This window comes from Mustelus asterias, chromosome 9, assembly GCF_964213995.1.
Source record: "Mustelus asterias chromosome 9, sMusAst1.hap1.1, whole genome shotgun sequence".
NCBI lineage: Eukaryota > Metazoa > Chordata > Chondrichthyes > Carcharhiniformes > Triakidae > Mustelus > Mustelus asterias.
Genome location: NC_135809.1, coordinates 67,794,011 through 67,821,775, shown reverse-complemented (window position 1 = coordinate 67,821,775; position 27,765 = coordinate 67,794,011). Strand labels below are relative to the sequence as shown.

The window sequence follows — 27,765 nt, the reverse complement described above, 5'->3', positions numbered from 1 at the left end:
GGGACGGCGAGGGGTGGCGGGGGTAAGGCGAGGGGTGGCGGGGGTAAGGCGAGGGGTGGCGGGGGTAAGGCGAGGGGTGGCGGGGGTAAGGCGAGGGGTGGCGGGGGTAAGGCGAGGGGTGGCGGGGGTAAGGCGAGGGGTGGCGGGGGTAAGGCGAGGGGTGGCGGGGGTAAGGCGAGGGGTGGCGTAAGGCGAGGGGTGGCGGGGGTAAGGCGAGGGGTGGCGGGGGTAAGGCGAGGGGTGGCGGGGGTAAGGCGAGGGGTGGCGGGGGTGGGTGACGGGGAGGGGTGGCGGGGGTGACGGGGAGGGGTGGCGGGGGTGACGGGGAGGGGTGGCGGGGTTGACGGGGAGGGGTGGCGGGGAGGGGTGACGGGGAGGGGTGGCGGGGGTGACGGGGAGGGGTGGCGGGGGTGACGGGGAGGGGTGGCGGGGGTGGCGGGGGTGACGGGGAGGGGTGGCGGGGTGGCGGGGGTGGCGGGGGTGGCGGGGGTGACGGGGAGGGGTGGCGGGGGTGACGGGGAGGGGTGGCGGGGGTGACGGGGAGGGGGTGGCGGGGGTGACGGGGAGGGGTGGCGGGGTGGCGGGGGTGACGGGGAGGGGTGGCGGGGGTGGCGGGGGTGGCGGGGGTGACGGGGTGGGGTGGCGGGGGGTGGCGGGGGTGACGGGGAGGGGTGGCGGGGGTGACGGGGAGGGGTGGCGGGGGTGACGGGGAGGGGTGGCGGGGGTGACGGGGAGGGGTGGCGGGGGTGACGGGCGGGGGTGACGGGGTGGGGTGGCGGGTGGGGTGGCGGGGGGGGACGGGGTGGGGTGGCGGGGGGGGACGGGGTGGGGTGGCGGGTGGGGTGGCGGGGGGGGACGGGGTGGGGTGGCGGGGGGGGACGGGGTGGGGTGGCGGGTGGGGTGGCGGGGGGGGATGGGGTGGGGTGGCGGGGGGTGGCGGGGGGGGACGGGGTGGGGTGGCGGGGGGGGGGGACGGGGTGGGGTGGCGGGGGGGACGGGGTGGGGTGGCGGGGGGGGACGGGGTGGGGTGGCGGGGGGGGACGGGGTGGGGTGGCGGGGGGGGACGGGGTGGGGTGGCGGGGGGGGACGGGGTGGGGTGGCGGGGGGGGACGGGGTGGGGTGGCGGGGGGGGACGGGGTGGGGTGGCGGGGGGGGACGGGGTGGGGTGGCGGGGGGGGACGGGGTGGGGTGGCGGGGGGGACGGGGTGGGGTGGCGGGGGGGGACGGGGTGGGGTGGCGGGGGGTGGCGGGGGGGGACGGGGTGGGGTGGCGGGGGGGGACGGGGTGGGGTGGCGGGGGGGGACGGGGTGGGGTGGCGGGGGGGGACGGGGTGGGGTGGCGGGGGGGGACGGGGTGGGGTGGCGGGGGGGGACGGGGTGGGGTGGCGGGGGGGGACGGGGTGGGGTGGCGGGGGGGGACGGGGTGGGGTGGCGGGGGGGGACGGGGTGGGGTGGCGGGGGGGGACGGGGTGGGGTGGCGGGGGGGGACGGGGTGGGGTGGCGGGGTGGCGGGGGGGGGACGGGGTGGGGTGGCGGGGGGGGGACGGGGTGGGGTGGCGGGGGGGGGACGGGGTGGGGTGGCGGGGGGGGGACGGGGTGGGGTGGCGGGGGGGGACGGGGTGGGGTGGCGGGGGGGGGACGGGGTGGGGTGGCGGGGGGGGGACGGGGTGGGGTGGCGGGGGGGGGACGGGGTGGGGTGGCGGGGGGGGGGACGGGGTGGGGTGGCGGGGGGGGGGACGGGGTGGGGTGGCGGGGGGGGGGACGGGGTGGGGTGGCGGGGGGGGGGACGGGGTGGGGTGGCGGGGGGGGGGACGGGGTGGGGTGGCGGGGGGGGGACGGGGTGGGGTGGCGGGGGGGGGGACGGGGTGGGGTGGCGGGGGGGGGGACGGGGTGGGGTGGCGGGGGGGGGGACGGGGTGGGGTGGCGGGGGGGGGGACGGGGTGGGGTGGCGGGGGGGGGGACGGGGTGGGGTGGCGGGGGGGGGGACGGGGTGGGGTGGCGGGGGGGGGGACGGGGTGGGGTGGCGGGGGGGGGGACGGGGTGGGGTGGCGGGGGGGGGACGGGGTGGGGTGGCGGGGGGGGGACGGGGTGGGGTGGCGGGGGGGGGACGGGGTGGGGTGGCGGGGGGGGGACGGGGTGGGGTGGCGGGGGGGGGACGGGGTGGGGTGGCGGGGGGGGGACGGGGTGGGGTGGCGGGGGGGGGACGGGGTGGGGTGGCGGGGGGGGGACGGGGTGGGGTGGGGGGGACGGGGTGGGGTGGGGTGGGGGGGACGGGGTGGGGTGGCGGGGGGGGGACGGGGTGGGGGGACGGGGTGGGGTGGCGGGGGGGGGACGGGGTGGGGTGGCGGGGGGGGGACGGGGTGGGGTGGCGGGGGGGGGACGGGGTGGGGTGGCGGGGGGGGGACGGGGTGGGGTGGCGGGGGGGGGACGGGGTGGGGTGGCGGGGGGGGGACGGGGTGGGGTGGCGGGGGGGGGACGGGTTGGGGTGGCGGGGGGGGGACGGGTTGGGGTGGCGGGGGGGGGACGGGTTGGGGTGGCGGGGGGGGGACGGGTTGGGGTGGCGGGGGGGGGACGGGTTGGGGGGACGGGTTGGGGTGGCGGGGGGGGGACGGGTTGGGGTGGCGGGGGGGGGACGGGGTGGGGTGGCGGGGGGGGGACGGGGTGGGGTGGCGGGGGGGGGACGGGGTGGGGTGGCGGGGGGGGGACGGGGTGGGGTGGCGGGGGGGGGACGGGGTGGGGTGGCGGGGGGGGGACGGGGTGGGGTGGCGGGGGGGGGACGGGGTGGGGTGGCGGGGGGGGGACGGGGTGGGGTGGCGGGGGGGGGACGGGGTGGGGTGGCGGGGGGGGGACGGGGTGGGGTGGCGGGGGGGGGACGGGGTGGGGTGGCGGGGGGGGGACGGGGTGGGGTGGCGGGGGGGGGACGGGGTGGGGTGGCGGGGGGGGACGGGGTGGGGTGGCGGGGGGGGGACGGGGTGGGGTGGCGGGGGGGGACGGGGTGGGGTGGCGGGGGGGGGACGGGGTGGGTGGCGGGGGGGGGACGGGGTGGGTGGCGGGGGGGGACGGGGTGGGTGGCGGGGGGGACGGGGGGGGGGACGGGGTGGGTGGCGGGGGGGGGGGCGGGGTGGGGTGGCGGGGGGGGTGGCGGGGGGGTGGCGGGGGGGGGCGGGGTGGGGTGGCGGGGGGGGTGGCGCGGGGGGGGGCGGGGTGGGGTGGCGGGGTGGTGTGGCGGGGGGGTGGCGGGGTGGGGTGGCGGGGGGGGGGCGGGGTGGGGGGGCGGGGTGGGGTGGCGGGGGGGGGGCGGGGTGGGGTGGCGGGGGGGGGGGACGGGGTGGGGTGGCGGGGGGGGGACGGGGTGGGGTGGCGGGGGGGGACGGGGTGGGGTGGCGGGGGGGGGACGGGGTGGGGTGGCGGGGGGGGGACGGGGTGGGGTGGTGGCGGGGGGGGACGGGGTGGGGTGGCGGGGGGGGACGGGGTGGGGTGGCGGGGGGGGACGGGGTGGGGTGGCGGGGGGGGGACGGGGTGGGGTGGCGGGGGGGGACGGGGTGGGGTGGCGGGGGGGGACGGGGTGGGGTGGCGGGGGGGGGACGGGGTGGGGTGGCGGGGGGGGACGGGGTGGGGTGGCGGGGGGGGACGGGGTGGGGTGGCGGGGGGGGGACGGGGTGGGGTGGCGGGGGGGGACGGGGTGGGGTGGCGGGGGGGGGACGGGGTGGGGTGGCGGGGGGGGGGACGGGGTGGGGGTGGCGGGGGGGGGACGGGGTGGGGTGGCGGGGGGGGGACGGGGTGGGGTGGCGGGGGGGGGACGGGGTGGGGTGGCGGGGGGGGGACGGGGTGGGGTGGCGGGGGGGGGACGGGGTGGGGTGGCGGGGGGGGGACGGGGTGGGGTGGCGGGGGGGGGACGGGGTGGGGTGGCGGGGGGGGACGGGGTGGGGTGGCGGGGGGGGACGGGGTGGGGTGGCGGGGGGGGGACGGGGTGGGGTGGCGGGGGGGGACGGGGTGGGGTGGCGGGGGGGGACGGGGTGGGGTGGCGGGGGGGGGACGGGGTGGGGTGGCGGGGGGGGACGGGGTGGGGTGGCGGGGGGGGGGACGGGGTGGGGTGGCGGGGGGGGGGACGGGGTGGGGTGGCGGGGGGGGGACGGGGTGGGGTGGCGGGGGGGGACGGGGTGGGGTGGCGGGGGGGGACGGGGTGGGGTGGCGGGGGGGGGACGGGGTGGGGTGGCGGGGGGGGACGGGGTGGGGTGGCGGGGGGGGACGGGGTGGGGTGGCGGGGGGGGGACGGGTTGGGGTGGCGGGGGGGGACGGGTTGGGGTGGCGGGGGGGGACGGGGTGGGGTGGCGGGGGGGGACGGGGTGGGGTGGGCGGGGGGGACGGGGTGGGGTGGCGGGGGGGGGGACGGGGTGGGGTGGCGGGGGGGGGACGGGGTGGGGTGGCGGGGGGGGGACGGGGTGGGGTGGCGGGGGGGGGACGGGGTGGGGTGGCGGGGGGGGGGACGGGGTGGGGTGGCGGGGGGGGGGACGGGGTGGGGTGGCGGGGGGGGGACGGGGTGGGGTGGCGGGGGGGGGACGGGGTGGGGTGGCGGGGGGGGACGGGGTGGGGTGGCGGGGGGGGGACGGGGTGGGGTGGCGGGGGGGGACGGGGTGGGTGGCGGGGGGGGGACGGGGTGGGTGGCGGGGGGGGACGGGGTGGGTGGCGGGGGGGGGACGGGGTGGGTGGCGGGGGGGGCGGGGTGGGTGGCGGGGGGGGGGCGGGGTGGGTGGCGGGGGGGGGGGGCGGGGTGGGGTGGCGGGGGGGGGGGCGGGGTGGGGTGGCGGGGGGGGACGGGGTGGGGTGGCGGGGGGGGGACGGGGTGGGGTGGCGGGGGGGGACGGGGTGGGGGTGGCGGGGGGGGGACGGGGTGGGGTGGCGGGGGGGGGACGGGGTGGGGTGGCGGGGGGGGGGACGGGGTGGGGTGGCGGGGGGGGGGACGGGGTGGGGTGGCGGGGGGGGGGACGGGGTGGGGTGGCGGGGGGGGACGGGGTGGGGTGGCGGGGGGGGGGACGGGGTGGGGTGGCGGGGGGGGGGACGGGGTGGGGTGGCGGGGGGGGGGGACGGGGTGGGGTGGCGGGGGGGGGGACGGGGTGGGGTGGCGGGGGGGACGGGGTGGGGTGGCGGGGGGGGACGGGGTGGGGTGGCGGGGGGGGGACGGGGTGGGGTGGCGTGGGGGAGCGGTGGTGGGGGGACAGCGTGGGGGAGCGGTGGTGGGGGGACAGCGTGGGGGTGGTGGGGGGGACAGCGTGGGGTGGTGGGGGGGACAGCGTGGGGTGGTGGGGGGGACAGCGTGGGGTGGTGGGGGGGACAGCGTGGGGTGGTGGGGGGACAGCGTGGTGTGGTGGGGGGACAGCGTGGGGGGATAGCGTGGGTAGTGGGGGTGGTGGGGGGATAGCGTCGGGGGAATGCGTCGGGGGGGAGGGGTGGTGGGGGGATCGCATGGGGTGGTGGGGGGGATAGCGTGGGGAGGGGTGGGGGTGGGTGGGGTGGTGGGGGGGATAGCGTGGGGAGGGGTGGGGGTGGGTGGGGGTGTGAGGGGTGGTGCAGTGATAGTGTGGGGTGGGGGGAGGGGTGGTGGGGGCATAGCGTGGGGTGGTGGGGGGAGGGGTGGTGGGGGTATAGCGTGGGGTGGTGGGGGGGATAGCGTGGGGGGGAGGGGTGGTGGGGAGATAGCGTGGGATGGTGGGGGGGAGGGGTGGTGGGAAGATAGTGTGGGGGGTGGGGTGGTGGGATGGATAGCGTGGGGTGGTGGGGGGGAGGGGTGGTGTGGGGGACAGCGTGGGGTGGTGGGGGGGATGGGGTGTGGTTGGTGGGGGGATAGGGTGTGGCGGTGGGGTGGGGGGGATTTGGTGGGGGGGTGGTGTTGGTGGGGGGGTAGGGTGTGGTTGGTGGGGGGGGCAGGGTGGGGTTGGTGGGGGGGGTAGGGTGGGGTTGGTGGGTTTGGTGGGGGGGATAGGGTGGGGTGGGGGGGATAGGGTGGGGTGGGGGGGATAGGGTGGGGTGGGGGGTAGGGTGGGGTTGGTGGGGGGGTAGGGTGGGGTTGGTGGGGGTTAGGGTGGTGGTGGGGGGGGGTGTAGGGTGGTGGTGGGGGGGGGGTGTAGGGTGGTGGTGGGGGGGGTGTAGGGTGGTGGTGGGGGGGGTGTAGGGTGGTGGTGGGGGGGGTGTAAGGTGGTGGTGGAGGGGTGTAGGGTGGTGGTGGAGGGGTGTAGGGTGGTGGTGGAGGGGTGTAGGGTGGTGGTGGGGGGGGTATAGGGTGGTGGTGGGGGGGGTATAGGGTGGTGGTGGGGGGGGTATAGGGTGGTGGTGGGGGGGGTATAGGGTGGTGGTGGGGGGGATATAGGGTGGTGGTGGGGGGGTATAGGGTGGTGGTGGGGGGGTATAGGGTGGTGGTGGGGGAGGTATAGGGTGGTGGTGGAGGGGTATAGGGTGGTGGTGGGGGGGTATAGGGTGGTGGTGGGGGGGTATAGGATGGGGTGGAGGGGTATAGGGTGGGGGGTATAGCGTGGTGGTGGGGGGGTATAGGGTGGTGGTGGAGGGGTATAGGGTGGTGGTGGAGGGGTATAGGGTGGTGGTGGGGGAGGTATAGGGTGGTGGTGGAGGGGTATAGGGTGGTGGTGGGGGAGGTATAGGGTGGTGGTGGAGGGGTATAGGGTGGTGGTGGGGGGGTATAGGGTGGTGGTGGGGGGGTATAGGATGGGGTGGAGGGGTATAGGGTGGTGGTGGGGGAGGTATAGGGTGGTGGTGGAGGGGTATAGGGTGGTGGTGGGGGGGTATAGGGTGGTGGTGGGGGGGTATAGGGTGGTGGTGGGGGGGTATAGGGTGGTGGTGGAGGGGTATAGGGTGGTGGTGGGGGGGTATAGGGTGGGCGGCGGGTATAGGGTGGGGGGGTATAGGGTGGTGGTGGGGGGGTATAGGGTGGTGGTGGGGGGGTATAGGGTGGTGGTGGGGGGGTATAGGGTGGTGGTGGGGGGGTATAGGGTGGTGGTGGGGGGGGTATAGGGTGGTGATGGGTGGGTATAGAATGGGGTGGGGGGGTATAGGGTGGTGGTGGTGGGGGGGTATAGGGTGGTGGTGGGGGGGTATAGGATAGGGTGGTTTTGGTGTTGCCAGGGTATAGGGTGGTGGGGGGGGGTATAGGATGGGGTGGGGGGGTATAGGGTGGTGGTGGTGGTGGGGGGTATAGGGTGGTGATGGGGGGTATAGGATAGGGTGGTGGGGGGGGTATAGGGTGGGGGGTGGGGGTGGTGGGGGGGGTATAGGGTGGTGGGGGGGGTATAGGGTGGGGGTGGGGTTGGTGGGGGGGGCAGGGTGGGGTTGGTGGGTTTGGTGGGGGGGTAGGGTGGGGTTGGTGCGTTTGGTGGGGGGGATAGCGTGGGGTGGGAGGGTGGGGTGCGGGGGGTAGGGTGGGGTTGGTGGGGGGGGGTAGGGTGGGGTTGGGTGGGGGGGGGGTAGGGTGGGGTTGGTGGGGGGGGGGTAGGGTGGGGTTGGTGGGGGGGGTTGGTGGGGGGGGTAGGGTGGGTTTGGTGGGTGGCGTAGGGTAGGGTTGGTGGGTGGCGTAGGGTGGGGTTGGTGGGGGGGGCTATAGGGTGGTGGTGGGGGGGGTGTAGGGTGGTGGTGGGGGGGTGTAGGGTGTAGGGTGGTGGGGGGGGTGGAGGGTGTAGGGTGGTGGGGGGGGGTGTAGGGTGTTGTGGGGGGTGTAGGGTGGTGGGGGGGGTGTAGGGTGGTGGGGGGGGTGTAGGGTGGTGGGGGGGGTGTAGGGTGGTGGGGGGGGTGTAGGGTGGTGGGGTGGGTGTAGGGTGGTGGGGGGGGTGTAGGGTGCTGATAGGGGGGTATAGGGTGGTGGTGGTGGGGGCTGTAGGGTGGTGTTGGGGGGGTATAGGGTGGTGTTGGGGGGTATAGGATGGGGTGGTGTGGGTATAGGGTTGGGTGGGGGGGTATAGGGCGGGGTTGGTTGGGGTGGATCGGGTGGGGTGGGGGGGGGATCTGGTGGGGTGGGTGGGGTGGTGGGGGGGCGTAGGGTGGTGGGGGGGGGAGGGGGGTTGTAGGGTGGTGAGTGCGTAGGGTGGTGGGGGGGGAGGGGGCGTAGGGTGGTGGGGGGGGGAGGGGGGGGAGGGGGGGCGTAGGGTGGTGGGGGGGGAGGGGGGCGTAGGGTGGTGGGGGGGGAGGGGGGCGTAGGGTGGTGGGGGGAGGGGGCGTAGGGTGGTGGGGGGGCGCGTAGGGTGGTGGGGGGCAGGGTGGTGGGGGGGCAGGGTGGTGGGGGGGGCGCGTAGGGTGGTGGGGGGGGCGGTGGGGCAGTGGGGGGGGTGATGTGGGGGGCGTAGGGTGGTGGGGGGGCGGTGGGGTGGTGGGGGGCGTAGGGTGGTGGGGGGGCGGTGGGGTGGTGGGGGGGCTGAGGGCGGTGGGGGGGGCGTAGGGCAGTGGGGGAAGCGGGGGGTGGTGGGGGGTGAGGGGGAGGGTTGGGGGTGGGAAGTGGTGGGGGGTGGGAAGTGGTGGGGGGTGGGAAGTGGTGGGGCGAGGGTTGGGGGGGAAGTGGTGGGGGGGAGGGTTGGGGGGGAAGTGGTTGGGGGGGGAAAAGTGGTGGTGGGGGGGAAGTGGTGGGGGGAGGGTTGGGGGGGGAAGTGATGGGGGGAGGGTTGCGGGGGGGGAGTGGTGGGGGGAGGGTTGGCTGGGGGGAGGGTTGCGGGGGGGGAAGTGGTGGGGGGGTGGGTTGCGGGGGGGGCGGGAAGTGGTGGGGGGAGGGTTGGGGGGGGAAGTGGTGGGGGGAGGATTGGCTGGGGGGAGGGTTGCGGGGGGGGGAGTGGTGGGGGGAGGGTTGGCTGGGGGGAGGGTTGGCTGGGGGGGAAGTGGTGGGGGGTGGGTTGCAGGGGGGGAAGTGGTGGGGGGAGGGTTGGCTGGGGGGAGGGTTGGCTGGGGGGGAAGTGGTGGGGGGTGGGTTGCAGGGGGGGAAGTGGTGGGGGGAGGGTTGGGGGGGAAGTGGTGGGGGGAGGGTTGGGGGGGAAGTGGTGGGGGGAGGGTTGGGGGGGAAGTGGTGGGGGGAGGGTTGGGGGGGAAGTGGTGGGGGGAGGGTTGGGGGGGAAGTGGTGGGGGGAGGGTTGGGGGGAAGTGGTGGGGGGAGGGTGGGGGAGGGGAAGTGGTGGGGGAGGCTTGGTGGAGGGGAAGTGGTGGGGGGAGGGTTGGTGGGGGGAAGTGGTGGGGGGAGGGAGGGTGGGGGGAGGGTTGGGGGGGAGGGTTGTTGGGGGGGAAGTGGTGTGGGGAGTGTTGGGGGGTAGGGTGGGGGTAGTGGGGGTGGGGGAGGGTTGGGGGGGAAGTGGTGGGGGGGGAGGATTGTGGGGGTGGGAAGTGGTGGGGGGAGGGTTGTGGGGGGGAGGAAGTGGTGGGGCGAGGGTTGGGGGGGAGGAAGTGATGGGGGGAGGGTTGGGGGGGGATGTGGTGGGGGGAGGGTTGGGGGGGATGTGGTGGGGGGTGAAGTGGTGTGGGGAGTGTTGGGGGGTGGGGTGAGTGGTTTGGAGGGTGGGGGGAGTGGTGGAGGGAGGGGTGTTGGGGGGGAGGGTTGGGGGGGGAAGTGGCGGGGGGAGGGTTGGGGGGGTTGTGGTGGTGGTGGGAAATGGTGGGGGGGGGATGTGGTGGGGGGAGGGTTGGGGGGATGTGGTGGGGGGAGGGTTGGGGGGATGTGGTGGGGGGGAGGGTTGGGGGGGGATGTGGTGGGGGGAGGGTTGGGGTGGGATGTGGTGGGGGGAGGGTTGGGGTGGGATGTGGTGGGGGGAGGGTTGGGGTGGGATGTGGTGGGGGGAGGGTTGGGGTGGGATGTGGTGGGGGGAGGGTTGGGGGGGATGTGGTGGTGGGAGGGTTGGGGGGGATGTGGTGGTGGGAGGGTTGGGGGGGATGTGGTGGGGGGAGGGTTGGGGGGGAGTGGTGGTGGGGAGGGTTGGGGGGGATGTGGTGGGGGGAGGGTTGGGGGGGATGTGGTGGGGGAGGGTTGGGGGGATGTGGTGGGGGGAGGGTTGGGGGGGATGTGGTGGGGGGAGGGTTGGGGGGGATGTGGTGGGGGGAGGGTTGGGGGGGATGTGGTGGGGGGAGGGTTGGGGGGGATGTGGTGGGGGGAGGGTTGGGGGGGATGTGGTGGGGGGAGGGTTGGGGGGGATGTGGTTGGGGGAGGGTTGGGGGGGATGTGGTGGGGGGAGGGTTGGGGGGGATGTGGTGGGGGGATGTGGTGGGGGGAGGGTTGGGGGGGATGTGGTGGGGGAGGGTTGGGGGGGATGTGGTGGGGGGAGGGTTGGGGGGGATGTGGGGGGGGAGGGTTGGGGGGGATGTGGTGGGGGGAGGGTTGGGGGGGAGGGTTGGGGGGGATGTGGTGGGGGGAGGGTTGGGGGGGATGTGGTGGGGGGAGGGTTGGGGGGGATGTGGTGGGGCGAGGGTTGGGGGGATGTGGTGGGGGGAGGGTTGGGGGGGGATGTGGTGGGGGGAGGGTTGGGGGGGATGTGGTGGGGGAGGGTTGGGGGGATGTGGTGGGGGGAGGGTTGGGGGGATGTGGTGGGGGGAGGGTTGGGGGGGATGTGGTGGGGGGAGGGTTGGGGGGATGTGGGGGGGATGTTGGGGGGGGAGGGTTGGGGGGGATGTGGTGGGGGGAGGGTTGGGGGGGAGGGTTGGGGGGGATGTGGTGGGGGAGGGTTGGGGGGGATGTGGTGGGGGAGGGTTGGGGGGGAGGGTTGGGGGGGATGTTGGGGGGGGAGGGTTGGGGGGGTTGTGGGGGGGGAGGGCTGGGGGGGATGTGGGGGGGGGGAGGGGGGGGAATGTGGTGGGGGGAGGGTTGGGGGGGAAGGTTGGGGGGAGGGTTGGGGGGATGTGGTGGGGGGAGGGTTGAGGGGGATGTGGTGGGGGGAGGGTTGAGGGGGATGTGGTGGGGGGAGGGCTGGGGGGGGAGGTGGGGGGGGGGGGTGGGGGGAATGTGGTGGCGGGAGGGTTGGGGGGGAGTGGTGGTGGGGGGATGTGGTGGGGGGAGGGTTGAGGGGGATGTGGTGGGGGGAGGGTTGGGGATGTGGTGGGGGGGGAGGGTTGGGTGGGGGGAGGGTTGGGGGGGGAAGTGGTGGTGGTGGGAAGTGGTGGGGGAGGGTTGGGGGTGGGAAGTGGTGGGGGAGGGTTGGGGGTGGGAAGTGGTGGGGGGAGGGTTGGGGGTGGGGAAGTGGTGGGGGGAGGGTTGGGGGGTGGGAAGTGGTGGGGGGAGGGTTGGGGGGGGCGGGTTGGTGGGGGAGTGGTGGGGGATAGGGGAATAGGAGTATGGGGAGTGGGAGGGGATAGGGGAGCAGGAAGATGTGGACGCGTAGGTGGAGTGGTGGGAGGAGTGGGGTGTCGAGGATAATGGATGGGTTGGGGAGTAGGGCAGAATATGGGAGAGTGTGGGGCAGGGGAATTGTGGGGCGTGGGGTGGGGGAGTTGGGAATAGGGGGTTAGGATGAGGTAGATGGCGCGGTAGGAGGAGCAGTGGGGGATTTGGGAGGGGGTGGGCTGCGGGCTTGTGGGGTCGAGGCGGTGGTTGAGTGAGGTTTGTGGAGTAGAGGGGGTAGGAGATTGGGGGGGAGGAGCTGCTGGGGGGAGGGGTGGCAGGAGTAGGGGGAATGGGGTGCATTCAGTGGGGGGGAGAGGGGGGGGGTGGCGGTGGTGGTCAGAAATGGGCAAATTCACATCAGGGAACGAAGAAATGGCTGAGGAGCTAAATTCGTACTTTGTTTCTGTCTTCACATAGGAAGACATGAGTAAAGTATTAGAAGTTCTGAAAGAAACAATTTTGAATGAGAAACTGAAGGAAATCAGCATGAGTGGAGAAATGGTTTCAGGGAAATTGACGGGATTAAAGGTGGATAAATCTTCATCTTCAGGCCCTGATACTCTTCATCCCAGAGTGCCTATCAATACTCTTAAGGGTTCCTGAGGTAAAGGAATCTGGGTGTACAGGTACACAGGTCACTGAAAGTGGCAACGCAGGTGGAGAAGGTAGTCAAGAAGGCATAAGGCATGCTTGTCTTCATTGGCTGGGGCATTGAGTTTAAAAATTGGTAAGTCATGTTGCAGCTTTATAGAACCTTAGTTTGGCCGCACTTGGAATATAGTGTTCAATTCTGGTCGCCACACAACAGAAGGATGTGGAGGCTTTGGAGAGGGTATAGAAAAGATTTACCAGGATGTTGCCTGGTATGGAGGGCATTAGCTATGAGGAGAGGTTGGAGAAACTTGGTTTGTTCTCACTGGAACGACGGAGGTTGAGAGGCTGAAAGAAGTCTACAAGATTATGAGAGGCATGGACAGAGTGGATAGTCAGAAACTTTTTCCCAGGTTGAAAGAGTCAATTACTCGGGGGCACAGGTTTAAACGAGATGTTAGAGGCAGATTTTTTACACAGAAAGTAGTGGGTGCGTGGAACTCGTTGCTGGGGGAGGTCGTGGAAATGGATATGGTAGTGACTTTTAAGGGGCGTCTTGACAAATACTTGAATAGGATGGGAATAGAGGGATATGGTCCCCGGAAGGGTAGGGGGTTTTAGTTCAGTCGGGCAGCATGTTTGGTGCAGGCTTGGAGGGCTGAAGGGCCTGTTCCTGTGCTGTAATTTTATTTGTTCTTTGTTCTTTGAAATGGCCCTGGAAATAGTAGATCCATTGGTGGTCATTTTTGAAAATTCTTTGGACTCTGGACTGGTTCCACAGATTGGAGGGTAGCTAATGTCAGCCCGTTATTCAAAAGCGGAGGTTGAGGGAAAGCAGGGAACTATTGGAGAGGATTCTTCGAGATGGGATTTAGTCCCACTTGGAAATAAGTGGACGTATTAGCGAGAGGCAACATGGTTTTGTGAAGGCGAGGTTGTGTCTCACTAACCTAATCGAGTTTTTTGAGGAAATGACAAAGATGATTGGGGGTAGGACAGTGGGTGTTGTCTGCATGGACTTCATTGGCAAGTCATATTGCAGCTTTATACAACTTTAGTTAGGCCGCACTTGGAATACAGTGTTCAATTTTGGTCGCCACACTACCAAAAGGATGTGGAAGCTTTGGAGAGGATACAGAAAAGATTTACCAGGATGTTGCCTGGTATGGAGGGCATTAGTTATGAGGAGAGGTTGGAGAAACTTGGTTTGTTCTCACTGCAACAATGGAGATTGAGGGATGACCTGATAGAAGTCTACAAGATTGTGAGGGGCATGGACAGAGTGGATAGTCAGAAAAATCAATTACTCGGAGTTGAGGCTTAAGGTGCGAGGGGCAAGATTTAAAGGAGATGTGCGAGGCAAGTTTTTTACACAGAGGGTTGTGGGTACCTGGAACTCACTACTGGGAGAGGGAGTGGAAGCAGAAACAATAGTGAATTTTAAGGAGGCGTCTTGACAAATACGTGAATAGGATGGGAACAGAAGGATATGGTGCACAGAAGTGTAGGAGGTTTTAGTTCAGACAGGCAGCATGGTTGGTGTAGGCTTAAAGGGCCGAAGGGCCTTTGCCTGTGCTGTAATTTTCTTTGTTCTTTTGTTCTATAGACCAGTGAGCCTAAAGTCAGTGCTGGGGATGTTGTTAGAGTCCATTATCAAGGATTTCACAACTCAGCATTTGGAAAGCAGTGGCATAATCAAAAGTCAACATGGATTTACAATGGGGAAATCATGCTCGATGAATCTATTGGAATTCTTTGAGGATGTAACTAGTCAAGCTGACTGAGGAGAACCAGTGGATATGGTTTATTTAGACTTTCAGAAGGCTTTCAACAAGGTCTCACAGCAGACTACCATGTAAAGTTAAAGCGCATGGTTTGCAGGTAATGTCTTGTGATGAATAGAATTGCTGGTTAGCAGGTTTGAAACAAAGAGTTGGCCTAAATGGGTCTTTTTCTGATTGGCAGGCAGTGACTAATGGGGTACTGCAAGGATCTGTGCAAGGACTCCAGCTGTTCACATTGTGTATTAATGATTTGGAAGAGGGAACTAAATGTATTATCTCCACATTTGCAGATGATACAAGTTAGGTGGGAAGGTGAGCTGGGAGGAGGGTCGAGAGATGCTTCAGCATGATTTGGACAGGCTGTGTGTGTGGGGGCATGACAGATGCTGTATAACGTGGCTAAATGTGAGGTTATCCACTTTGGTAGCATAATAGGAAGCTCACTTCTTGAATGGTGTAAATTGAGGGAGGTGGATACACAGTGAGACCTTGGTGTCCTTGTGCATAAGTCGCTGAAAGTAAGTGCGCAGGTACAACAGGCAGTAAAGAAGGCCTATGGTATATTGGCCTTCATAGCGAGAGGATTTGAGTATAACGATAGGGATGTTTTTCTGCAGTTCTATAGGGCATTGGTGAGGAGTACCGGGGAGTATTGTGTGCAGTTTTAGTGTCCTTATCTGAGGAAGGATGTCCTTGCTATAGAGGGAGTACAGCGAAGGTTTACCAGGCTGATTCCTGGGATGGCAGTTCTGTTAAATGATGAGTGACTAAGTCAGTTAGGATTGTATTAAGTGGAGCTTAGAAGAGTGAGAGGGGATCTCATAGAAACTTATAAAATTCTAACAGGGTTAGACAGGGTAGATTCAGAAAGAATGTTCCCGATGGTGGGGGAGTCCAGAACTAGGGGTCATAGTTTGAGGATAAGGTGTAAATCTTTTAGAACTTAGGTGAGGAGAAATTTCTTCACCCAGAGAGTGGTGAATATTTGGAATTTACTACCACAAAAAGTAGTTGGGGCCAAAACGTTATCTGATTTCAAGAAGAAATTAGATAGAGCTCTTGGGGCTAAAGGGATCAAGGAATATGGGGGATCAGGATGTTGAATTTGATCATCAGGCATGATCATAATGAATGGTGGAGCAGGTGTGAATGGCCTACTCCTGCTTCTAGTTTCTGTGTAGGTAGTTCTCTGTTGTAGCTTCACTGGGTTGACACCTCATTTTTAGATATGATTAGTGTTGCTCCTGGCATGCCTCCTGCATTCTTCATTGAACCGGGTTGATCCCCTTGGTGGTAATGGTAGAGTAGGGGTTGTGCTGGGCCGTGAGGTTACATATTGTGGCTGAGTACAACTCTGCTGCTGCTTATGGCCCACAGCACCTTATGGATGCCGAGTTTTGACTTGCTAGATCTGCTTGGAATCTATTTAGCACAATGATAGAGCCACACAGCATGATTGATATTCTCAATGTGAAAGCTTGACTTCAACTCCACAAGGACTGTCCAGTGGTCCCTCCTCCTAAGACTATGTGAGGCCAAGGTCATGTATGATTTTCCCTCTTGTTGGTTCCTTCACCACCCTCAGCCCTCCTCCAAATGGTGTTCAAAATGGAGGAGTACTGATTAATCAGTAGGAGTTGGGGTAATTAGGAGGAGGTGGTCATTAGTAGGAGCATTCCTGGACCGTGTTTGCCCTGATGCCATGAGACTTCATGGGGTCCAGAGTCACTGTTAAGGACTCCAACGGCTATTCCCTCACAACTGCTTAACCACTTTGCTGCCAGTCTTGGTGGATACCCAGTGATGATGATGGTGGTATCTGGGGCACTATCTGTAAGGTATGATTTATGTCAGACAGTTGCTTGACTAGTCTGTTTGATAGCTCTCCCAATTTTAGCACAAGCCCCCAGATGTTATTAAGGAGGACTTTGCAGTATCTATGTGGCTGGGTGTGCCATTGTCGCTTCCGGTGCTTAGGTTGATGCCATGTTATCTGGCTGGTTTCGTGCCTTTTTTGGGCTTTACAATGATTTGATAGTCATTTCAGAGGGAGCAGTTACCACTCAGCCATATTGCTGTGCGTGTGGAGTCACATCAGGTCAGGTAAGCAAATTTCTTTCCCTAAAGGTCATTAGTGAACCAGATGAGTTTTCAAACAATAATTGATAATAGTTTCATGGTCACTGTTATCGAGACTAGCGTTTAGTTGTGGCTACAAGCGCAGGTCAGAACTGTACATCGCCATCTTTGGAGAAGAGCTTGGAATGGGAGGGACTAGTCCAGCTGTCGTGGTTCATGTGCAAGAGTTTTCACTCTTGTCTAAGTTCTCCTTGGAAAATGTTGTTTTCTTTGCTTGCTCCCATGGATAGATTGTGAGGAAATAAATACCTGGCAATGTTGTTGCGAGTTATTTGGTTGGTTTACAGGCTACCATTCTTCTGGTAAAGTTACAGATTAACTCCATTTCAACGTTAGTTGGATGATGTTTACTTGAGGTGAAATACATTGTACAGGGTGAATATCCTTTATCTGTAAATTCAAAAAACCAAGCACTTCCAAAAACCGCACTTCGAACCTTGATTGTACTGTTTGGGCGGCACGGTAGCACAGTGGTTAGCACTGCTGCTTCACAGCTCCAGGGACCTGGGTTCGATTCCCGACTTGGGTCACTGTCTGTGTGGAGTTTGCACATTCTCCTCGTGTCTGCGTGGGTTTCCTCCGGGTGCTCCGGTTTCTTCCCACAGTCCAAAGATGTGCGCGTTAGGTTGATTGGCTATGCTAAAATTGCCCCTTAGTGTCCTGGGATGCGTAGATTAGAGGGATTAGTGGGTGGGATATGGGGGTAGGGCCTGGGTGGGATTGTGGTCGGTGCAGACTCGATGGGCCGAATGGCCTCTTTCTGTACTGTAGGGTTTCTATGATTTCTATGGTTTACCTTGTGATTTTCTTTTGTGGTGAGCATGTCAAAAAGAAAATTTATTCCAGGTACCCTGTATTTATTATTCAATGATACATTTTACTTTTCCAGCCATTTTGTTTACTTTAATGTAGCTAGCTTCGGCTATTGTAGTGTAAGTTTATACATGGTATCTGAAATCTGAATTATAATCAATCGACCTTGAAGGCTTCGGATGAAAGATCCTCGACCAGTATTTGATGCAACTACACAAAATCCAGATCATTATGTCCATTTTTCAATGTGAATTTAGAAGTGTATAATTTTGTGAAGAATGTGCGCCTTCCATCCATTGACTTTAGTCTACACTTCCTGCTACCTTGGAAAAACAGCCAGCATAATCAAGGACCCTACGCACCCTGGACATAACTCCCTTCCACCTTCTTTCATCAGGAAAAAGATACAAAAGTCTGAAATCACGTACCAACCGACTCAAGAACACCTTTTTCCCTGCTGCCATCAGACTTTTGAATGGACCTACCTTATATTAAGCTGATTTTTCTCTACACCCTAGCCATGACTGTAACATTACACTCTGCACCCTCTTCTTTCCTTCTCCCCATATATCCTATGAATGGTATGTTCTGTCTGTATAGTGTGCAAGAAACAATACTTTTCACTGTATACCAATACATGTGACAAATCAAATAAAAATAAAAGCTGGATATAATGTTGCACTTAAAAAAAAAAGTGATGAGTTTTATTATATTTATAGATACTCGTAACAAGTGCATACTTTGGCTTCCACCTCTTTAAAGATTGGCAATATTTTATAATAAGCTGGAACTGTTACCCAGCTTATTATTAGTGATGAATGATGTGTTATCTTTTCCCTTTATCTGACTTTCTGAATAATATTCTGTCAGCCAATTTTTCCTCTGACTGAAATTTATGTTGTCCTGCATATGAAGTGCACTTGGCAGAATGGATTTTAGTTGTTGAATTATCTAGCCTGTGAATACATTCACCCAAGTGTATATTTTAAGGCTCATAATCATTTGTAGCAAAACTGCTGTTGTTTGGTGGTGATCAAGAAGGCAAATGGAATGTTGGCCTTTATCGCGAAGGGGATGGAGTATAAAAGCAGGGAGGTCTTGCTGCAATTGTACAAGGTACTGGTGAGGCTGCAGCTGGAATACTGTGTGCAATTTTGGTCCCCTTATTTGCGGAAGGATGTATTGGCCTTGGAGGGAGTACAGAGAAGGTTCACCAGCTTGATACCGGAGATGAAGGGGTTAGCTTATGAGGAGAGATTGAGTAGATTGGGCCTGTACTCGTTGGAGTTTAGAAGGCTGAGGGGAGATCTTATAGAGACATATAAGATAATGAAGGGGCTAGACAGGGTAGAGGCAGAGAGATTCTTTCCACTTAGAAAAGAAACAAGAACTAGGGGACACAGCCTCAAAATAAGGGGGAGTCAGTTTAGGACAGAGTTGAGGAGGAACTTCTTCTCTCAGAGGGTAGTGAATCTCCCTCGTTAAATATGTTTAAGTCACAGGTAGATGGATTTCTGATCAATAAGGGAATTAAGGGTTATGGGGAGCGGGCGGGTAAGTGGAACTAAACCACTATCAGATCAGCCATGATCTTATTGAATGACGGGGCAGGCTCGAGGGGCTACTCCTGCTCCTATTTCTTATGTTCTTATGACACTGAAATGACTTTTGAGTTGTGCAGATTTTCAGTAATAGTCGCAACTGACCAAGCTGTTGTATTCTTTCAGGCACAAACTCGAGTGAAGTTGAATTTCCTTGATCACATAGCAAAATTCTGGGAACTGCAGGGATCCACACTGAAAATCCCACACGTGGAGAGGAAAATGTTGGATTTATACACACTCAGTAAGGTCAGAACAATTTTACGTATTTTGATTTTATTTTTCTGCACAGCAAATTTATAAGTACTGAAAATAAATGACCATAAAGCTGAACGAAAACCCCGTATACTTCTGGGGGCCATATTCCTCTATTCCCATTCTATTCATGTATTTGTCCAGACACCCCTGATTATTGTAAACGTTGTTCCTCCATTTAAATCTGCCTGTGTTAACACACCCCCAAAAAACTTTGTTCTTTGGGGCGGCACGGTATCATAGTGGTTAGCACTGCTGCCGCATAGCACCAGGGACCTGGGTTCACTGTGCGGAGTTTGCACGTTTTCCCCATGTCTGTGTGGGTTTCCTCTGGGTGCTCTGATTTCCTCCCACACTCCAAAGATGTGCAGAATAGGTTGATTGGTCATGCCAAATTGCCCCTTAGTGTTAGGGGGACAAGTAGGGTGGATATGTGGAGTTGCGAGGATGGGGCCTGGGTGGGATTGTTGTCGGTGCAGGCTCGATGGCCTCCTTCTGCACTATAGGGATTCTATGATTCAAACAACCACCTAATCTCGAGCCTCTTTCCTTTTATGCCCTTGAACAGATCACCTCACAAATCCATGTTCATCAGAAGAAGAGGATTAGAGGGATATGGGCCAAATGCGGGCAGTTGAGACTAGCTGGGAGGGCACCATGGTCGGCATGGACCAGTTCGGCCGAAGGGCCTGTTTCTGTGCTGTATTGCTGTATGGCTCGAAGAGTCATATGGACTTGAAACATTAACTCTTGTTTCTCTGCTGCCAGACTTGCTGAGCCTTTCCAGTATTTTCTGTTCTTATACAAACTCCATGTTTGGACTGTCAAATCAGATTTCTGCTCCTGTCACATAATTAAAATAGGACTAATCAAAATCACAATGTCATTCTGTGACTGTGGAGACCTTATCCATCACAACCTATCTGCAGCTTTTGACATGATTGACCACATCATCTTCCCCCAAAGCCCCTCCTCCGTTGTCCAGCTGAGTGGTACTGCTCTTCCTTGGTTCTATTCTTCTCTACCCAGTCTTCTACTCGACAGGACCAAAGCCATTGTCTTCAGTTCCTGCCATGAACACAGTTCCCTCAGTATTCCTTCCTGATCAGTGTAACAAAATTGTTCATGCATCTTGGCATTTTGTTTGAACGAGGTGAGTGACTGACCCATATCTTTTTGATCAGCAGGAATTCCTACTTCCCTCTATAATATTGCCTGACTCTATATCTGCCTCACCCCTTCTGCTGCTGAAACCGTAATGTATTTCACTGTTCCAATGATCTTCTGATTTCTTTCCATCTTGCTATACTGCAAATACAACGCCACCATTCAAGAAAGGAGGAAGAGAGAAAACAGGGAATTGTAGGCCAATTAGCCTGTCATCAATTGTTAGGAATCAGAAAATAAATACTTTGGTTTGGTTCTCAGGAATAGAGGGCCGGTATCCCCATGGCATAGGTAAAGTTATTTTTAAAAAGTTTATTTATTAGTCACAAGTAAGGCTTGCATTAACACTGCAATTAAGTTACTGTGAAATTCCGCTAGTTGCCACACACTGGCACCTGTTCGGGTTAATGCACCTAACCAACACGTCTTTCAGACTGTGGGAGGAAACCCACACAGACAAGGGGAGAATGTGCAAACTCCACACAGACAGTGACCCAAGCTGGGAATCGAACCCAGGTCCCTGGCGCTGTGAGGCAGCAATGCTAACCACTGTGCCTTCTGTAGGTTTTAACTTCATTTTGAACTGTCTGATTTTTGCCCATAGCTGTTTTTAATTCCATTGTTTAAGTTGAACCTTGTTTGTTATCAACAATCGCATTAGTTGAAGCAGTTTGTCAGTTTGAATTGTTTGCTTTTGAGAGGTCTGAGTTGATAACAATTTGAGAATGCGGATATATTCAATGCATCACAAATTTGGAAAACAAATCGATGCGCTCCCCCCTCAGCCTTTTCTGCTCTAAGGAAAATAACCCCAGCCTAATGAGCACCTCTCCATAGCTGAAACACTCCAACCAGGCAAAACCTTGGTGAATATTGGGTTGAGATGTGTGTATTTTAACGCAAGGAGTGTAGTGAACAAAATGGATGAGCTTAGAGCGTGGATCACTACTTGGAAGTGTGATGTGGTGGCCATTGCAGAGACTTAGTTATCCCAGGGACAGGACTGGATACTTCAAGTGCCGGGTTTCAGATGTTTCAGGAGGGACAGGGAAGGAGGCAAAAGAGGTGGGGGAGTGGCACTGTTGATCAGGGATAGTGTCACGGCTGTAGAAAAGATGGATGCCACAGAGGGATAGAATCATAGAATCCCTACTGTACAGAAAGAGGCCATTCGGCCCATCGAGTCTGCACCGACCACAATCCCACCCAGGCCCTACCCCCATACCCTGACATATTTACCCACTAATCCCTCTAACCTACGCATCTCAGGACAATAAGGGCAATTTCTTTTTTAGCATGGCCAATCAACCTAACCTGCACATCTTTGGATTGTCTACGGAATCTCTGTGGGTGGAGGTTCGCAACAGGAAGGGGTCAATAACTTTACTGGGTGTTTCCTATAGGCCGCCCAACAGTAGCAGGGATATGGAGGAGCAGATTGGGAAGCAGATCCTGGAGAGATGTGATAATAACAGAGTGGTCGTGATGGGAGATTTTAATTTCCCAAATATCGATTGGACTATTCCTAGGGTAAGGGGTTTAGATGGGGAGGAGTTTGTTAGGTGTGTTCAGGAGGGCTTCCTGACACAGTATGTGGATAAGCCTACAAGAGGAGAGCTGTACTTGATTTGGTGTTAGGGAATGAACCTGGGCAGGTGTCAGATCTCTCAGTGGGAGAGCATTTTGGGGACAGTGATCATAACTCTATCTCCTTTACATTAGCATTGGAGAGAGATAGGATCAGTCAAGCTAGGAAAGTGTTTATTTGGAGTAAGGGCAATTATGAGGCTATTAGGCAGGAAATTAGAGGCATAAATTGGAAGGAGGTTTTCTCAGGGAAATGTACAGAAGAAATGTGGCAAATTTTCAAGGAAAATTTGTCTGGAGCAACATTCCAATGAGACAGGGGAGCTATGGTAGGTTACAGGAACCATGGTGCACGAAAGCTGTAACGAACTTAGTCAAGAAGAAAAGAAAAGCCTACAAAAGGTTCAGGGAGCTAGGTAATGTGAGAAAGCTAGAAGAGTATACGACTAGTAAGAAGGAACTTAAGAGGGAAATTAGAAGAGCAAGAAGGGGTCATGAGAAGGCCTTGGCAGACAGGATAAAGGAAAACCCCAAGGCATTCTACAGGTATGTTAAGAGCAAGAAGATAAGATGTGAAGGAGTAGGACCTATCAAATGTGACGGTGGGAAAGTCTGTATAGAACCGGTAGAAATAGCAGAGGTACTCAATGAATACTTTACTTCAGTATTCACAGTGGAAAAGGATCTTGGTAGTTGCAGTGCAGACTTGCAGTGCAGACTTGCAGTGGACTGAGAAGATTGAGCATGTGGACATTAGGGGAGAGGATGTGTTGGAGCTTTTGAAAAGCATCAAGTTAGATAAATCACTGGGACCGGATGGGATGTACCCCAGGTTACTGTGGGAGGCGAGGGAAGAGATTGCTGAGCCTCTGGCGATGATCTTTGCGTCATCAATGGAGACGGGAGAGGTTCCGGAGGATTGGAGGATGGCGGATATGGTTCCGTTATTCAAGAAAGGGAGAAGAGATAGCCCGGGAAATTATAGACCAGTGAGTCTAACCTCAGTGGTTGGTCAGTTGATGGAGAAGATCCTGAGAGGCAGGATTTATGAACATCTGGAGAGGAATAGTATGATCAGAAATAGCCAGCACGGCTTTGTCCAAGGCAGATCATGCCTTACGAGCCTAATTGAATTTTTTGAAGATGTAACTGGACACATAGACGAGGGAAGAGCGGTAGATGTAGTTTATATGGATTTCAGCAAGGCGTTTGATAAGGTGCCCCATGCAACGCTTATTGAGAAAGTGAAGGGGCATGGGATACAAGGGGACATTGCTTTGTGGATTGAGAACTGGCTTGCCCACAGAAGGCAAAGAGTGGTTGTAGATGGGTCTTTTTCAGCATGGAGGTCGGTCACCAGTGGAGTGCCCCAGGGATCTGTTCTGGGACCCTTGCTCTTTGTGATTTTTATAAATGACCTGGATGAGGAAGTGGAAGGATGGGTTGGCAAGTTTGCTGATGACACAAAGGTTGGTGGTGTTGTGGATAGTGTAGAGGGATGTCAGCAGTTGCAACGAGACATAGATAAGATGCAAGACTGGGCGGAGAAGTGGCAGATGAACTTCAACCCAGTGTGTGGTGGTTCATTTTGGCAGGTCGAATAGGATGAACATAGAACAGTACAGCACAGAACAGGCCCTTCGGCCCACGATGTTGTGCCGAGCTTTATCTGAAACCAAGATCAAGCTATCCCACTCCGATCATCCTGGTGTGCTCCATGTGCCTATCCAATAACCGCTTAAATGTTCCTAAAGTGTCTGACTCCACTATCACTGCAGGCAGTCCATTCCACACCCCAACCACTGTCTGCGTAAAGAACCTACCTCTGATATCCTTCCTATATCTCCCACCACGAACCCTATAATCATAGAATCATAGAATCCCTACAGTACAGAAAGAGGCCATTCAGCCCATCGGGTCTGCACCGATCACAATCCCATCCAGGCCCTACCCCCATATCCCTACATAATTTACCCACTAATCCCTCTAACCTACGCATCTCAGGACACTAAGGGGCAATTTTAGCATGGCCAATCAACCTAACCTGCACATCTTCGGACTGTGGGTGGAAACCCACGCAGACACGAGGAGAATGTGTAAACTCCACACAGACAGTGACCCAAGCTGGGAATTGAACCCAGGTACCTGGAGCTGTGAAGCAGCAGTGCTAACCACTGTGCTACCGTGCCGCCCCCTTGTTATAGTTATGCCCCCTTGTAATAGCTCCATCCACCCGAGGAAATAGTCTTTCAACGTTCACTCTATCTATCCCCTTCATCATTTTATAAACCTCTATTAAGTCGCCCCTCAGCCTCCTGCGCTCCAGAGAGAACAGCCCTAGCTCCCTCAACCTTTCCTCATAAGACCTACCCTCCAAACCAGGCAGCATCCTGGTAAATCTCCTTTGCACTCTTTCCAGCGCTTCCACATCCTTCTTATAGTGAGGTGACCAGAACTGCACACAATATTCCAAATGTGGTCTCACCAAGGTCCTGTACAGTTGCAGCATAACCCCACGGCTCTTAAACTCCAACCCCCTGTTAATAAAAGCTAACACACTATAGGCCTTCTTCACAGCTCTATGCACTTGAGTGGCAACCTTTAGAGATCTGTGGATATGAACCCCAAGATATCTCTGTTCCTCCACAGTCTTCAGAACCCTACCTTTGACCCTGTAATCCACATTTAAATTAGTCCTACCAAAATGAATCACCTCACATTTATCAGGGTTAAACTCCATTTGCCATTTTTCAGCCCAGCTTTGCATCCTATCTATGTCTCTTTGCAGCCTACAACAGCCCTCCACCTCATCCACTACTCCACCAATCTTGGTGTCATCAGCAAATTTACTGATCCACCCTTCAGCCCCCTCCTCCAAGTCATTAATAAAAATCCCAAAGAGCAGAGGACCAAGCACTGATCCCTGCGGCACTCCGCTAGCAACCTGCCTCCAATCCGAAAATTTTCCATCCACCACCACCCTCTGTCTTCGATCAGACAGCCAGTTACCTATCCAATCGGCCCAACTTTCCCTCTATCCCACACCTCCTCACTGTCATCATAAGCCGACCATGAGGGACCTTGCCAAACGCCTTACTAAAATCCATGTATATGACATCAACTGCCCTACCTTCACCAACACACTGAGTTACCTCCTCAAAAAATTCTATCAAATTTGTGAGGCACGACTTGCCCTTCACGAATCCGTGCTGACTATCCCGGATTAATCTGCATCTTTCTAAATGGTCGTAAATCCCATCCCTAAGGACCTTTTCCATCAATTTACCAACCACCGAAGTAAGACTAACCGGTCTATAATTACCAGGGTCATTTCTATTCCCTTTCTTAAACAGAAATATCATATTAAGGGTAAGACGCTGGGCAGTGTCGAAGATCAGAAGGATCTTGGAGTCCGGGTTCATAGGACGCCCAAAGCAGCGTCGCAGGTACAGGCTGTGGTTAAGAAGGCGTATGGAATACTGGCCTTCATCAATAGAGGAATTGAGTTTAGAAATCAGGAGATAATGCTGCAGCTGTATAGGACCCTGGTCAGACCCCACCTGGAGTACTGTGCCCAGTTCTGGTCACCTCATTACAGAAAGGATGTGGAAGCCATAGAAAGGGTGCAGAGGAGATTTACAAGGATGTTGCCTGGATTAGGTGGCATGCCTTATTTGGATAGGTTGAGAGAGCTAGGTCTTTTCTCCTTGGAGAGGCGAAGGATGAGAGGTGACCTGATAGAGATGTATAAGATGTTGAGAGGTATTGATAGAGTGGATTCTCAGAGGCTTTTACCCAGGGCTGAAATGGTTGCCACAACAGGTCACAGGTTTAGGGTGCTGGGGAGTGGGTACAGAGGAGATGTTGGTAAGTTTTTCACTCGGACGGTGGTAGGTGCGTGGAATCGGCTGCCGGTAGTGGTAGTGGAGGCAGATTCGATAGGGTCTTTTAAGAGACTTTTGGATAAAGTTGGGGCGGCACGGTAGCACAGTGGTTAGCACTGCTGCTTCACAGCTCCAGGGACCTGGGTTCGAATCGCGGCTCGGGTCGCTGTCTGTGTGGAGTTTGCACATTCTCCCTGTGTCTGCGTGGGTTTCCTCCGGGTGCTCTGGTTTCCTCCCACGCCGGCATCTCCACATCGTTCCTCCCACAGTCCAAAGATGTGCGGGCTAGGTTGATTGGCCATTCTAAATTGCCCCTTAGTGTCCCGGGATGCGTAGGTTAGAGGGGTCAGTGGGTAAATATGTAGGGATATGTGGGTAGGGCCTGGGTGGGATTGTGGTTGGTGCAGACTCGATGGGCTGAATGGCCTCTTTCTGCACTGTAGGATTCTATGATAAGTTCATGGAAGTTAGTAAGATAGAGGGTTATAGGTAAGCCTAGTAGGTAGGGACATGTTCGGTGCAACTTGTGGGCCGAAGGGCCTGTTTGTGCTGTAGCTTTTCTGCGTTCTAATATCCTCTGCACCCTTTCTCGTGCAATCACATCCTTATTGAGTATTGAGCTCTTGCCATTTGACAGTGCCATAATCCTCAGTATCTGTTCTCTAGTTCTGGTCTCGTGACTGTATCTGATTTTAATCACCTCAACATTGAGGGTTGTGCCATCAGCTGCCAAGGTTACAGGTTCCAAAATTCCCTGAATAAACCTTTCTGCTTCTTTATTTTTCTTTCTCCTTTAGGATGCTCCTTAAAATCCACTGCATTGATGAAGCTTTGGACCATCTTCTCTCTGTGACTTGATATATTTTATTTGGTAATGTTCCTATTAAGCACCTTGGAACATGTAATTATATTAAAGACACTGTATAACAAGATCAACAAAACACGAGTTGTTGTCGATGTTGAAACCTTGAATCCTTTTAAAATAAGTTTTGTGTTGCTGATATAAGCCAAGCCAATGAGCTTAAACAAGGATTGTGACACCAAGAAGCAGCTCATGTTTTCTGTCACAGAACAGGCACCTAAGCTGGGATCTCCCTGGTTTAAGTGGCTAAAGAACCATACCACTGCAATCAGGGAAGCAGATTTTGTTTAATTTTATCTTGTGTGGTTCAGCATTAAAAAATGTATTTTCCTTCTGCAGGTGGTTGCAAGTGAGGGTGGATTTGAAGCACTGTGCAAGGAGAAAAAATGGGCAAAGGTAGCCAGTCGAATGAGTTACCCACAAGGAAAGGGCATTGGCTCACTGTTACGGTCACACTATGAGAGGATTCTATATCCCTATGAGTTGTTTCAGACAGGAGTCAGTCTCTCGGTAAGATTAACCAACATAAACATTTTGACTTTATTCAGCAGCATTCCAATAGTTAATTTCAGACAGCAGCCAAACTACCTGATAAGGTAAGAACAGAAATGCTCAGCAGGTCTGGAAATATCTGTAGAGAGAGAAAAAGAGTTTATGTTTTGAGTCCATGTGACATCTTCAGAGCTACAGGTAGAAATTTGATGGATTATATCCTGTATGTGAGGTGGTGGAGCAGGTGGTGCAATGTCAGCGATAAGAGGGATGGCACGATGAATAGCACTGCTGTCTTGCAGCACCAGGGACCTGGGTTCGATTGCAGCCTTGGATGACTGTGTGTGTGGTCTGTGTGTGTGTGGTCTGTGTGTGTGTGGTCTGTGTGTGTGTGGTCTGTGTGTGTGTGGTCTGTGTGTGTGTGGTCTGTGTGTGTGTGGTCTGTGTGTGTGTGGTCTGTGTGTGTGTGTGTGGTCTGTGTGTGTGTGTGGTCTGTGTGTGTGTGTGGTCTGTGTGTGTGTGTGGTCTGTGTGTGTGTGTGGTCTGTGTGTGTGCGCGGTCTGTGTGTGTGCGCGGTCTGTGTGTGTGCGCGGTCTGTGTGTGTGCGCGGTCTGTGTGTGTGCGCGGTCTGTGTGTGTGCGCGGTCTGTGTGTGTGCGCGGTCTGTGTGGGTGCGGTCTGTAGTCTGTGTGTGTGCGGTCTGTGTGGGTGCGTGTGCAGTCTGTGTGGGTGCGTGTGCGCGGTCTGTGTGTGTGCGTGTGCGCGGTCTGTGTGTGTGCGTGTGCGCGGTCTGTGTGTGTGCGTGTGCGCGGTCTGTGTGTGTGCGTGTGCGCGGTCTGTGTGCGCGGTCTGTGTGCGCGGTCTGTGTGTGCGGTCTGTGTGCGTGCGCGCGGTCTGTGTGCGTGCGCGCGGGGTCTGTGTGCGCGCGCGCGGGGTCTGTGTGCGCGCGCGCGGGGGGGGGTCTGTGTGCGCGCGCGGTCGGTCTGTGTGCGCGCGCGGTCGGTCTGTGTGCGCGCGCGGTCGGTCTGTGTGCGCGCGCGGTCGGTCTGTGTGCGCGCGCGGTCGGTCTGTGTGCGCGCGCGGTCGGTCTGTGTGCGCGCGCGGTCGGTCTGTGTGCGCGCGCGGTCGGTCTGTGTGCGCGCGCGGTCGGTCTGTGTGCGCGCGCGGGCGGTCTGTGTGCGCGCGCGGGCGGTCTGTGCGCGCGCGGTCTGTGTGTGCGCGCGCGCGCGGTCTGTGTGTTGTCTG

The 27,765-nt window shown here is 59.3% G+C and overlaps 1 protein-coding gene across 2 annotated transcripts in view; it reads left to right on the top strand.

Annotated features, from left to right (window-relative positions):
- The window catches only part of kdm5a (lysine demethylase 5A), a 323,208-nt gene that overhangs the window by 23,869 nt on the left and 271,574 nt on the right, over positions 1-27,765 (top strand). For both annotated transcript variants that reach the window (XM_078220321.1, XM_078220322.1), the window contains exons 3-4: positions 18,401-18,523; positions 26,369-26,539. In XM_078220321.1, the coding sequence (XP_078076447.1) occupies positions 18,401-18,523; positions 26,369-26,539 (294 nt within the window). The remainder of the gene's footprint in view (positions 1-18,400; positions 18,524-26,368; positions 26,540-27,765) is intronic.